This window comes from Acomys russatus, chromosome 30, assembly GCF_903995435.1.
Source record: "Acomys russatus chromosome 30, mAcoRus1.1, whole genome shotgun sequence".
Taxonomy (NCBI): domain Eukaryota; kingdom Metazoa; phylum Chordata; class Mammalia; order Rodentia; family Muridae; genus Acomys; species Acomys russatus.
This window is the reverse complement of record NC_067166.1, coordinates 5,317,519-5,330,869: the sequence shown is the minus strand read 5'-3', so window position 1 is coordinate 5,330,869 and position 13,351 is coordinate 5,317,519. Positions and strand designations below refer to the sequence as shown.

Genomic DNA, 13,351 nt, shown 5'->3' with positions numbered 1-13,351 from the left:
CGATGTCCCCTCTCATAAATTTACGTAAGAATTGTTCATAATGCCTGGTGTAGTGAAAGCAATGACTCATAGAACTAAGGAGCTCATAGGTTGCGGGCCTTGGGCCATGGGATTCGGAGCCAATTCGTCGGCCAGACTTAACTTTTCTGCGAATCCTTTGGTTTATTCTATCTTCATTTCTGAGCCCTGTGCTCAGACTTGCTGTCTTAGCTGCATCCCGTTGTGATGTGTAGCTGCCTGCAGCTCCCAGAACCACTTCTCCAGCAGCACCTACCCTGCCCACAAGCCAAACCTCACCCTGATGGCCTTGTGAACATCGGAACCCACTTGGTTTACTCTACCAGGGTATATTTCCATTTTGTGGAACTAATGAATCCTCTCTCTCTCTCTCTCTCTCTCTCTCTCAACTTTACATCGGGCCTTTAAGCCACGATGCTCTCCGGGTACTCCAAATATGCTGTTAGAAATGGGCAGTTAGCTATCTCTAAACTGTGGAACTGGTTAAGCAGATGTGGGGGACAGAGAAGTAAGGTAGGTCTTCTGACTTCAGCCTGTACACTGAGGATGCCTGTGCTCTGGGCAAAAACTCTTTAGCAGTTTCACTTTTGTCCCCTACTGTACACTGTTAGCCCTAGTAAATATAGAAATTACAAGGTGTGAGATATACATGACTAATTGGATTTTATTTTTATACTCACAAGAGATACGGTCTTGAAAAATAACATAAAAATAATAAAGAGCTTTCTTTGCTCAGATCAGTCAACGAAGAAGATTAAAACAGACTCTTATGGGTGTGTGATCCAAAAGAATAACATTTAAAGTAAAAGTTAGAAGGGTCAGCTTTCCCCAAGAGTGCAGCCCTTGATAAGTCAACCACAAGCCAATGGAAGGACACAGATCAAAGAATATTTGGGTAGCACAAATTGGCCTTGATTGGGGTCAGGGACACAAACTTGAGTGAGAAGGGAGAGGGGAGATAGATCTGGGAAAGTAAATACGATCAAAACGCTTTGTACAAAATTATCAGAGGACTAATTAAAATATTTTTAAAAAGGAAAACATAAAAAAAAAGGCAGAAGTTGGCTCAACCATAGAAATCTAAGAAAAAGTGCAATATAAAGCGAGTGGGAGGGAAAACAAGAAAAACGAGACTAGAGGCAAGTGAAAAGAAGATTAGGAAAACAGGATAGAAAATAAATAAAATCAAAAATGAATTCATTGGGAACATACATCAACAAAACTGGCCAAAGTTTATCCAATGGACAGTGTAGAAAGGGAAAACTTAGGTCAACAAAACAGGGTATGCAATGGAACCACTGGCAGCTGACCTAACAGAAATGAATAATGAATACAGTCAGGGGGTCTCGTGTGAAAACTCCTTGCCAGTGAAGCAGGTAGCCCAGGTTAGGCATGCACCTTCTGTAGGGTAGATAGCCCAGAATAGATGCAGACTCGGGATATATACCCCGTGAGCTGGGTAGCCCAGATTAAATGTGCATATCCCTAGAACAATGAACAACTGAAATTAACATAAAATAGAAAATCTGGATAGACCTTAACAAGTAAAGACACTGAATTAGCAACCAAGACACTGACTCACAAGAAAAGACCAGGACCAAATTCCATGAAGTGTTTTAAAACTGAACAGTCCTTCTCAAGGAGGGAGTACTTCCCAACTCTCTGTGTGAGGCTAGGGTCATGATGATATTAAAGTTAGACCAAAAAAAAAATTAAGTAGAAAATAAACCACAAGCCAATATATCCTGTGAATGTAAATATAGGAATCCTTATCTAAGAGTTGGCAAGATAGCTCAGCTGGTAAAGGAATCTGCCACCAAGCCTGACACTGATTGGATGCCTAGGTCCTGCATGGTAGAAAGAACCAGCTCCCTCAAGTTGTACTCTGACCTCCACATGGGTGGTACGCAATCACCTATGCCTGTGCACACATGCACACACACACACACACACACACACAATTTTTAAATAAATAATAATTTCCAATACCAGCCAATGAATCCAGCAACATATTTTTACAAAAAAAAGTATTTGTGTGGCCAAGTTGATTTTTATGTCAGGAACCTCACAAAAGATATAGAAACATTTGACCACATAGAGTGGATGAACATGTAACCGCAGAAATTTTACTCACAGAAAAGATACAGGAAAATGAAATGTATTCATCCAAAATCTTGAACATGCTTCATCTTAATAACATCCGTCACAATAGCCAAAAGGTGGAACTAACCCAAATGTCTGTCAAAGATGAAAAGATAAGTGAATGATGACAATTGTCCATATCTGGGGATATGATTCAGCCATAAAAAGGAGAGCCGAACGCGTTACAATGTGTGGATAAACAGCGGGGACGCTGGAAAAAGGCAGTCACAGAGGGCCACACGCTGTGTGCGTTCCTGGGCGCATCATGTTCAGATCATGCAAAGCTTTAATTGAAAGAGCACATTAGAAGCTCTCAGGGACGTGCTGAAATGTAAGCTGAGCCGCAATTGCTAATGAAGGAGTTTTCTTTTCCAGGTGTAATATTCTAGAAGGCGATCGTGACGGTTATTTCATAGCTCTGCGGATGGCAGCAGAGCGAGAGACTGAAATGTACACTTTAAAGGGAAAAAGATAACAGAATACCTGTACAGTGAAATGTAAAGATATTTGCTAAATGTAGAGTCCAACCAAGCGGTGAAGGAAATTAGAATCTTCAGAAAATGTGTCCATTTATGGAATTTATAATACTCTAAGATTTCAGAGTCATCGAACAATTTGACAGAAAAAAATCTTTCTCAACGACATAAGGATATTTTGATTTGCTACACATTCTAGATGCAGATTTAAAAGAATATTGCATTTTTTAAAAAGAATATTACATGAGCTGGGTGTGGTGGCGCACACCTGTAATCCCAGTGCTCAAGGAGGCAGAGGCAGGTGGATTGGCTGTGAGTTCAGGGCCAGCCAGGTCTTCAAAGTGAGTCCAAGACAGCCAAAGCTACACAGAGAAGCCCTGGCTCGGAGAAAAAAAAAAGATATTACATGCATTAAATTGATAAATATAATTATAAAATGCCACAGTAGTTCTTTATAAGTAAACCTAAAGAATATCATAGGTACCCTGAATTTAAAAGGATTGTAAATTAATATTAAATTTTTAAGTTGATTACCAAATCTTCATTATAAAGGCAGGCTTTAGTCAGTATACAGTTAGTAAATTATATCTTCCTTTAAAACTGCAAAGAAGCAGTAGTTGCTACTTCTGCGTACTAAGAGCCATCCTTAAGGATGACACCAAAATCCTTAAGGTGACAGGTGACAGACTATATGCCTATTGGGGTGTATTATTAGGAGACTTGGTAGAAATTTTTCCAGCATTCTGGCCAGCTCTTATGGCCTTTTGGAATTCTGGTCTCTACATGAAGACTAAACAGGCTGAATATTAAAAAGAAATTAAAATATGGCTTTGCTTAGGGACAGCCAACCTGCCAGCTAGACTCCAATTCCCACCTCTGACGTCATAACTGGAGCCGTGGCCAGGAGTGGGGGGAGGGGAGAGGAAAACAAATTCTCCATCCCAGTGAAGTGTGTGAGGAAGAAGTGGTCTAACCAGATCAGGTCCGACCATCCTAGCAGCCATGCTTACTCCTCATGTGTTGGAAAGAACGTTCTAAGAGTGGACAGTGACCATTCCAGGCTGTGTGACATACTGTCTGTCTCTGTGGCCGTTACCCAGATTTGCAGTTATAGCATAAATGCAGCTACAGATGATATTTAAGTGAACGAGCATGCCCTCTTCCAATAAAACTTTATTTATAAGGAATTCATGGTGCCTGGGTGTGGTAGTGGTGATCCACAGAGGGCACTGTGGTTGCGGTGTCAGCCCCCTCCCCCGATCCTAAGTGTGTTTACTCTACCTCTAAAGTCTCCTTTTGAGGTAATAGGACTTCAGCCATGTTCTGAAAGATGATTGGGGTTGGGTCGGGGGGGGGGAGGGGGAGAGGGGGTAGCAGGTGTGGCAATGCACGCTTTTAATCCCAGCACTGGGGAGGCAGAGGCAGGTAGATCTCTGCAAGTTTGAGACCAGCCAGAGCTATACAGTGGAACCATGCCTCAGTAAGGGGCTGGTGGGGGTACTTGCCGGCTGTTCCTTGCTCTCTGTGGGAAGAAGAACCTTCGTGTATAAGCAGGAGTTTAAGCAAAGGCTGCAAGCCAAGTCCCTGGACACTGCAGAGATCCCATGCTCCAAGGAGAGTGGACAAGTCGCAGACAGCAGAGTAGCAAGTCTCTTCCATCCGTCCCTGAAGACCAGAGGCACCCTACTTATCTTTGCATCTTGAATGGTGACCTAATGTTCAGGGGTTCTGGTTGGTTGTTTTTGGTTTAGGGTTTTTTTTATTGTTTTGTGTTCTTTGCTTGTTTGGTTGGTTTGAGGGTTTTGTTGGTTGGTTTGGTTTGGTTTGGTTTTGGACAGGAGAATAAAACAAGCCACTCAGGCATTTCACAAATAGGGAACAGAGGTAGTTTGTGCCATACTTCTAGATTAACAGATTAAGCAAATACAGAAATTCATATCAGCTCCTGCCTTCTACCAGCAAAGCAAATGAGACCGTTGTGTTTGGCCATTCTGGAACATGCTAAATTCCCTCTGCAATGGGAAAGCGGGTTTCTATGTAATTATTGTTCTAAGATATAGCACCCTGTACACAACAGACGTTACTGGCTTTGGGGAGGAGGCTTATAATAAAGGCAAGGCTTACTCAAAGGTAATAGCCTGAAGTCGTTTGTCTGGCTTGTGATCATTCCGAGGTCAGGCCGCCACACTGAACATGAGCTTCCTTACAAAGCTGCACCGTGAGCATGGTACACACAGCCCTCTTGCAGCCCAAGCATCCACTCTCTGTGTGCACTCCCATGGTAACACTAAAGGGAGGAGGCACGAGTCGTCACTTTCCACTCCTTATCAGTAGTGCTCCATAAGAAGTAAGTGTTCGCTCTGTGCAATGTCATTGGGAATGTTACATATCGATTTTGTTTGTATTATTTATTCCTGTCCTTGATGACATATTTAGTATCTTTCTAAGGATCTCAAGACCCTACAAGCAGTACGGTGAAAAGAGGACAGCCAGCCTCACAGCTTCCTTTGAACAAACTGCCAACAATGTACTCTGAAGAATCTTTTTTTTTTTTTAAAGATTTTATTTATTATATATACAGAGCTCGAAGGCCAGAAGAGGGCATTAGATCACATTATAGATGGTTGTGAGCCACCAAGTGGTTGCTGGGAATTGAACTCAGGACCTTTGGAAGAACAGCAGAATAGTCAGTCCTCTTAACCTCTGAGCCATCTCTCCAGCATACTCTGAAGAATCTTAGTGATGCCCTGCCACTCTCTCCAGGCTTATCCTGGAGCCGCGGCGTGGGCTCAGTCCTCTCTGACTTAGGCCTGCCCCAGGAGCCCCCGAGTGGGCTCAGACCTCTCTGACTTAGGCCTGTCCCAGGAGCCCCCGAGAGGGCTCAGTCCTCTCTGACTTAGGCCTGCCCCAGGAGCCCCCGAGTGGGCTCAGTCCTCTCTGACTTAGGCCTGCCCCAGGAGCCACCGTAGTCAGCACACAGACAAGGAGTGCTTACTCAGCGGGTAACGGTTGCATTTGAAGATCTGGGCCCGCAAGAGCACTGCAAAGCATTGGTGAGGTCTTGACTTACATAGTTAGCCGCCTTACCCCCCTCCACCCCCCCCCCCAGAGTCACAGGGAGAAGACACACCGTCAGCTGCTGCTAGTCACGGTGCCGGCGGCCACCAGCATTTCAGGAGGAAATGTACACGTATCGCTAGAAAGGTTTTCCCTGTCATCACAGCAGGTCTATCTACTGAAGAGATGAGAGCAGGGGCCAGAGCAGAGATGAACGAACTCCTGTTCCTTCCTTAGCAGTCATGGGAAAGGCCCAGAAAAAAAACTGCACTTCATGCAGGACCTCCTGATGGCTTAGAGACTGGACTTGCCCCGCATATGGAAGGCCCAGGGTTTGACTCCTGCTACACTACCTTAAAACAAAACAAACAAACAAAAAAAGACAAACAGCAAAAGAAACTACCAATAGCCGGGCGTGGTGGCGTTTTAATCCCAGCAGTCGGGAGGCAGAGGCAAGAGGATCGCTGTGAGTTCGAGGCCAGCCTGGTCTACAAAGTGAGTCTAGGACAGCCAAGGCTATACAGAGAGACCCTGTCAAAAAAAAACACACAAAAAACAAAAAACAAAAAAACAAAAAGAAGCTACCTAGGGTGCCCCATTTATGTATTTTAAATTATAGGAAAGCAATAAGGGGCTCAGTCAAGGACCACTAAGTCAGTTGCTTTCCCAGCTAGCTTGCTCTTCTGTGGACAGAGTCCCCCCTCCACCCCCAACTTCAGTTTCTGGTTTTGTGTTTGTCTTTTGAGACAGGGCCTCACTAGGTAGTTCACAGGTGAGCCTGGAACACTATCTGTAGACTAAGCTGGCCTTGAACTCACAGAGATCTACCTGCCTCTGCCTCCCGAGGGATAGGATTAAAGATGTGCGCCACCACACCAGGCATGGGCTACAGTTCATTTTCCTAGCCTTCTGGTCCTTGAAGCCTCATCACCCTGTGGACCATATTGCCAGCTGACCTGTCACTGTGGTGTCCACTGAGCTCAAGTCCTCAGCCCGGACTTCACGACACTTTATCCCTTTTTCAGAGACAAATTTCTTATTTCTGAAGTCTCTGTAGCAGCTCCCCGCTAACAGCACACAGCGTTTTCCATCATGTAGGAGTTGCTCTAAACAACCGTCGTGCCCTCCATTGCAATCAGCTCTTTTTCTTGCTTCCGGTGGAAGTATAGTCACAGAGCAGGCATGAGAGAAAAGCCCTCTGGAAGCTACATGCTACTAACCTGTCCTGTATGGCCACTGAAAAGCCCTGGGGTGATAGCCTCCCATCCCGTGAGTCCACAAGCGCTGAAGACAGTACTCTTGTTGGCCGAGCTGTTGCTGCTTCTGCTTGGGATTTTGCCTCACAGCTTTGCAGACTTCTGTTGTGCCTCCTCAGTCACTGCAGGCAGCACACTGGCACCAGCGGCTTGGCACGGCACGCCTCTGCTGCCTCTGCACGGTCAGTACAGTCCCGCAGGAGGGATGGTAGGTGCGTGAGCATAACTTACAGGGGACCATGCTGCAGGATCTATTTTATCAAAGTTCCATAAGATGCCGCACCACTGCGAGCCGACGCAGCCATCCGCGGGCTTAAGAATAGCCACTTCCGGTGGGCTAGAACCTCGCACTGGAAGCGTGTGTGACGCTCCTAGATCGGGGCGTGTACAGGAAAAAGGACTACACGGCTTGTGTGAAAGGTACCACAGGGGCTAGGTGGCCTCTCAACAGGCCTGGTCCACCCAGGTGCTGTTTTTAGAGGCAGAGGGCATCACATCTCTAGCTTTGGCAGTTACCAACTGGTGCTTGTGGCATGTAATTTTCTAAAATGAGAGACGACACAGTATACAGTGCATGGCACGTTCAGTCCCACGTGACGCGCTGCTGCTCCCCGACTATCCACAGGTTCATGTGGGTCAGACCTCTGTTTATAAACATCCATGCTTAAAACCTAAATTTACTTCACATAAAACATAAAGTAAACCCTGCCCTTGGCGTAGCAAAGTATACAAAAGAAAACCAGGTTGTCCCGCAGCGTATGCTACTTACATAGGTTAATAACAGAAACAGGAAGCTGACAGTTTATCACCATAAATAAAAGGAAGTTTGCAGGTGTGAAAGAAGGAAAAGCCAATACGTAAAGTTAGGAACGACATATGCCTTCCAAAATTTTAGTCACAGAAATGGAAAGGAAAACAACCGAACCGAGACAGCATCACCACAATGGCATTTGTGACCCTGGAACCAGGGAAGTCTTTGGGTCTCACTACCTAAGGAAAGGTAAAGGCCACACCCAGCACTGGGAAAGGCAGTCCTGTGATGTGTGCCGCCGGAGAGTTGTAACAGCTGCCACAACCATTAGCAGCAGCAGAACCACCGTGTCTTCTGTTATAAAAAGACTGTGTGGTGGATTCAACGTGTGAATGATGGGATTTAGTCATGCATATCACCCACTGCGCATGAGGGAAGGGCTCTTGATGACATAGCTAAAATAGGTTGGCTGCTTTCGGTGGCTTTGTTTTTCTATCTCTAGGGTGGACACATGGCTACTGACGAATGCCCACTCTGTGACTGTCCCGAAAATAGCTGGATGACCACAGGTTGCCAGGCAGCTGCATTCTGATGTCATTCCCCCAAATGCCATCTCCTTCTAGCACTTTCCAAGTAACCATGACGTGCACGCAGCGATAAAGTGTTTTGGAAGACTTAGGCTCATATTTATAACTTGTCTCTTCCTAAGGAAATACTCTTGAACAAAGACCCTCATGTTAGAGGCAGTTCTGACATGTTAGTCAGGCTTTAACATACTCATTAAAATGACCAGCAACATAAAAATAAAAACATGCTAATAGTAACTCAAAATGACTGTTTAAGTTTTAGTGTAATAAATGCCGAGGAAGTAACATCTGAAGTCCGAGCAGTATAAGGAAACAAAACTGGAATTCATCCTGAAAGCATCGAGAGCTACAGCACGCAGTCAGCCTTCACCCTGCCTGTTGCCCCCGCAGTTGCCTTGTTGAGAACACGCAACCCTGGTAGTGAAAAGCTGAGATCCGGCAACAGAGAAGCACACCGTAAATGGTGTCTGGGGATCAAAATCCTGTTTTAAAATTTACATTATGGAGTATATGGAATCCTTTGAATACCAGCTGGCTGGCTGTGGCACGCTTAGGTACCGCACTAAGGTTACTGAGCCGAAAATCTCAAGTTACTCCACAGTATTTGTCAACTTAGCACTGCTGGGTTCCTCTGTCTGTAGCCACCCTGTCTTTGTGGCTTCCATCCCCTTATGTTTAAGAGTCAAGTGGAACCTACCTACCTTTAGACATCTTTTGTTCTCTTCTGGGTGTTCCTATGTGATAGGTGAGCTAGGACTCACTAGGTCTTCTGGTACCCAGAGTAGACATAAGAGTTGACATGAAATATGACCAGCTACTTGGCGATCATTGGTCCCCAGGCTTTTGTCAAATTCGCTGGAATTCTGCTGTTAGGATTAATCTGTGTGGTTTGGTTTGGTTTGGCTTGGCTTGGTTTGTTTTAGGGGGTTGTTTTGTTTTGCCTTGCCTTTTTGAGCCAGGGTTACTGGCTGTGTCATCCTGGCTGGCCTGGAACTCACTATGTCAAACAGTCTGGCCTCAACTCAGGTCTGCCTGCCGCAGACTTCTCAGTGCCAAGATTAAAGGTGTGCACCACCACGCCCAGCTTGGTTCTGTGTGATTTTTAAATGAACCCCTCAGTAAAAACTTTTGCTAATGAGATATATTTGCCTGCTTTCTGTTTTTTTCATGACTGAATTTCTTGTGGTCATCATCATCATCACCATGATTATTGTTGTTGTTGTTTGTGTTTTCCGGACAGGGTTTCTCTGTGTAGCCCCAGCTGTCATAGAACTCTCTCTCTCTCTGTAGACCAGGCTGGCCTTGAACTGAGAGATCCACCGGTCCCCTGCCTCATGGCGACTAAAGGCGTTGCACCACCACTGCCCAGCCCCAGTTAGCATTATTTACAATGCTGCCCTTTTGAAGTAAGGTTATAACGTGTGTCGGGTGGCCAGCTTGCTCCATGTGCCAGAATGTGAATATTGCCTGTTGGCCATCGCCTGGCAGAAAGCATTATTGATCAGACAGCAGATTGTATTATGAGCGTAGCCGCCCCAGCTCCTGGGATTGCAGACTCTATAAAGAGAGAGAAGCGAGACAAACAGCTTTGGTTTATACCCCTGGGAGATGCCCTCTCCCAGCTGTGGTATTTACCATATTTCCTGCCTGTCCCTTCCTGTCAGCTCTTCCCTCTGTGACCAAGGTTAGCTTCTGGCATTGGAGGTTATTACCCAAAGCCACTTAATGTTCTCTTGTTTTCAGTATCCATAAAGAAAAACTGTGAGAATGAGATTTGTGGGGGGTGTGCTTGTTTGGTTTGGTTTGGTGTTTGGGGGTGTTAGGTTTTGCTTGTTTTTTTTTTTTTTTTTCCTAACTTTCATATGTACCTGTATATGTGTGTGTGTGTGGTACTGGCGAAGGGCCCACGCCTGACACTGGTGCTCTTCCTTAGCCACCCATCATCTTATTCACTGAGGCAGGATCTTGCAGTTGAACCCCGAACTCAAATTCAGTTAGCCCAGCTAGCCAATTTTGTCTAGGGGTCTCCCTTGTCAGTCTTCTGAGGGTGCTAGAATTTTAGGCTACCACTCCCACCCAGCATTTACACAGGCCATGGGGATCCAAATGCTGCTCTAGCCTGTCACAGTCAGCGCTTTTCCTGCTTTGCCATCTTCCCAACCCTCACGTTAATAAATAAGTGATCTCTCTAAATGCTGTGTTCAGTAATTTGAATGAAAAATTGTTCTGAGACGTCACTTCCTGATCTATGGATAAAATAAATCATCTTTACTCTTGGGATTCAAACTAAGAGGACCCTTCAATTCTCATAGGCTCCTTTAAAAGAATGAAAGGCGTTTATTGTCAATTTGCAACATGTTAAGAGGACTTTTATGTGTTGGGGGGTGAGGAGGGGGTCTTCACTATGTTGCCCTGACTGGCCTAGAAATTCAACTCACAGAAATCAGCCTGCCTCTGCCTCCCTAGTGCCGGGAGTAAAGGCATGAGCCACCACAACCAACATTTCTGAGAAGACTCGTAGAGATACTCCCGAACTACACAGTTTTAGCATTATTTTCATTTCTAAATTAGTACAACATGTGGCATTTCTGTGTCAGACATGGTGGCGCACACCTGTACTTCCAGCACTGTGGGGTCAGAGGCTGGAGGATTGGCCCCAAGTTTGAGGAGTCCCAGACTAGTCAGGGATACATAGGAAAGCCCTGCTTCGAAAAGCAAAATCACACAGGAGACAAATACCAAGAACAAAGCCCTTTGTATCCTTGGATATATCTCCTCGCTCATGTGGGCCAGTTTGGACAGTGTAGTTCGGCTGGGGACCGTAGTCTGGCCTTTGTGGTGGCACGTTGAAACATTCGGAAGTGGCATAAGGTTTTTAGGAAGTCTTGCTTCATGATAAGTACAACATTTTACTTTGGCCTCCTGTGTATGATCTTCTAGAAGATCCTTTCTTAGCTTCCAGAAACATCCACTAGAAATACAAAGGAGCGAGAAAATAAGATCCCTGAGATTGGGGGTTTTGTTTTTTAGGTGCTCAGTGCTACAGCTAACTGTCACGTGGGTTATAGGATCCATACTTTTACAGCAGCTTAGTAACCCTTCAGGATGAGACAGCAAGCGTTACGTTGCCAGCAGTGGTGAGAGTAACAGAACCCTTTTAGCGTCCAGATGTGTTTGTCCCTGCGCCATGGAACTTGTAATTCTCTCTCAGACTTCATAAGAACTCCCGAGCAGTTGAGTGTTAAGTCAGAATGGTGGCTTGCAAACAGGTCACACGCACCTGAAGAAAACACACCCAGGTTACAACATATAACCCAGCTAAAACAACAGCTATGGACAGAAAGTCTTAGAAATGCCTAGACACGTCTGTTTATATGTAAATTCCACTTAATACCCCCCACTTCATCACTTAGGATCTTGGTAGGAAAAAAGGTCCTGATGTAATTATTAACAAATCTCTCTCTCTCTCTCTCTCTCTCTCTCTCTCTATCTCTCTTTTTTTCCTCTTCAGATCAAAAAGTATTTTGAGCTTGAGCCCCTTGCACGTGGGAAGCGCTGGATCCTGCAGCCCTGCTCTCTAGACGACACGGATGCACTGAAGGACAGCTTCTCCCAGCTCATAAGCTTGTTAGAAGAGAAAGGCCACGAGGCGATGAGAATGTGAAAGCTGACACAAAGTTCCCCCGAAACCCTTGAACCCATCATGGTAGCCTCCCACTCTGATTTCATGTTGGTGTCAAGACTGTCCTGGCTTAAGTATCTATTTTCCTCTAGCTATTTCAGACTCTCGTCTCTCTGTTAAAGTGACTATTCTGTAAGTCAGGTGAATTATCATCGGCATTAACGTCAAGTACACACTACTGAGAGAGAATTGATTCTCTGTTTACCACTAATTACCTTCACCGCATGTCTCTTCCTTCTGCTGGTCTAAGAATCTCTTCTATACTTTGTGCTAAAGTGGATGGAACCCATGGCTCATGGAAACGGAAACCCCGTCTGCAGATCTGAGAAAGACTCAGGTGTCTTCATGCTAGCTGTCCCTGGACTGGGCACAGGAGGATTGTAGCTGAGATTCCACACACTGCCATTTTCATAATCTCTTAGGGGCTTGAGGGTTTTGTCGTTTTGTTTTTTACATTTTATTTTATCTTGTCTGTTTTTCATATTATTATTTTTGTGCGTGTGTGGGTATTGACTTCGTAGGCTATGAGTGAAAAACGACCACCCAAATCTTCACCCGATCATCTTTTCATAAAATCTGGCTCTGAAAACCTAGAAAGCAGGTGTGCAGGAATTGTTTGATTCTGCCTGCAGCCGTGTCCCCTCACGGAGCAAAGAGTCCTAGTTCAGAGAGTCGGAGCAAATTTAGGCAAGAGCAGGCATCACTGATTCCCATTGGACCAAGTCCTCAAATATTTCTAATGGAGTCATTAGTCTGCATAAAGCCAAGCTGCACCAGAAGCATTTGGGGTTTGTTATTTTCTAAAAAATCAGAAATGTTTGAGTGAAATCAAGAAAATGACTTTTCAAATAAACCTAACGGCCAAAGTACAGTTCACAGCTTGGATTTAACCTGGCATGGATTTGATAAAGCTCAGAGGCAAACCCTGTTATTTATTCATCAAGTGCTAATGTCGCTTAGGGGAGTCTGCTCAGGCCTCTATTTAGTAGTTAAAGGTCTGTCAGTATTCTTATTATAAACCTCTATTTTCAGGGGTGTCAATGTGCCCTTAGAGTATGCTGGGCTACAGCAAATAAATAGACTCAGTCTTTGAAACTAATGTTTTCCACTTAATTTAAATGATAAAATTACGTAGAATAAATGTACAGTTTTAGTAAGATTTAGCACCTTTGGCGTTTTCTAAATCAAGAATAATCTATGAATATTGCAGTTCATAGATGAAGTATCCTGTGGCACATCTTGTAGACCTTTGACCACTTATTAAAATACTAAGTGGCCAAATGATAGCAAACTGCTCCCTACCCCTAAGCCATAAGAGTAGTCTGTCATTTTCTAGATAGTGTAGACAGATACCCAGATGCCACAAGACTCAATGCCATATT

At 44.7% G+C, this 13,351-nt stretch overlaps 1 protein-coding gene across 2 annotated transcripts in view; it reads left to right on the top strand.

The window, feature by feature from the left end:
- Arl15 (ADP ribosylation factor like GTPase 15) overlaps positions 1–12,076 on the top strand; it is a 365,109-nt gene extending 353,033 nt beyond the window's left edge. For both annotated transcript variants that reach the window (XM_051172410.1, XM_051172409.1), the window contains one exon: positions 11,799–12,076. In XM_051172410.1, coding sequence (XP_051028367.1) covers positions 11,799–11,951 — 153 coding nt within the window. In that variant the 3' untranslated portion in view covers positions 11,952–12,076. The remainder of the gene's footprint in view (positions 1–11,798) is intronic.
- Positions 12,077–13,351: the final 1,275 nt, after the last annotated feature.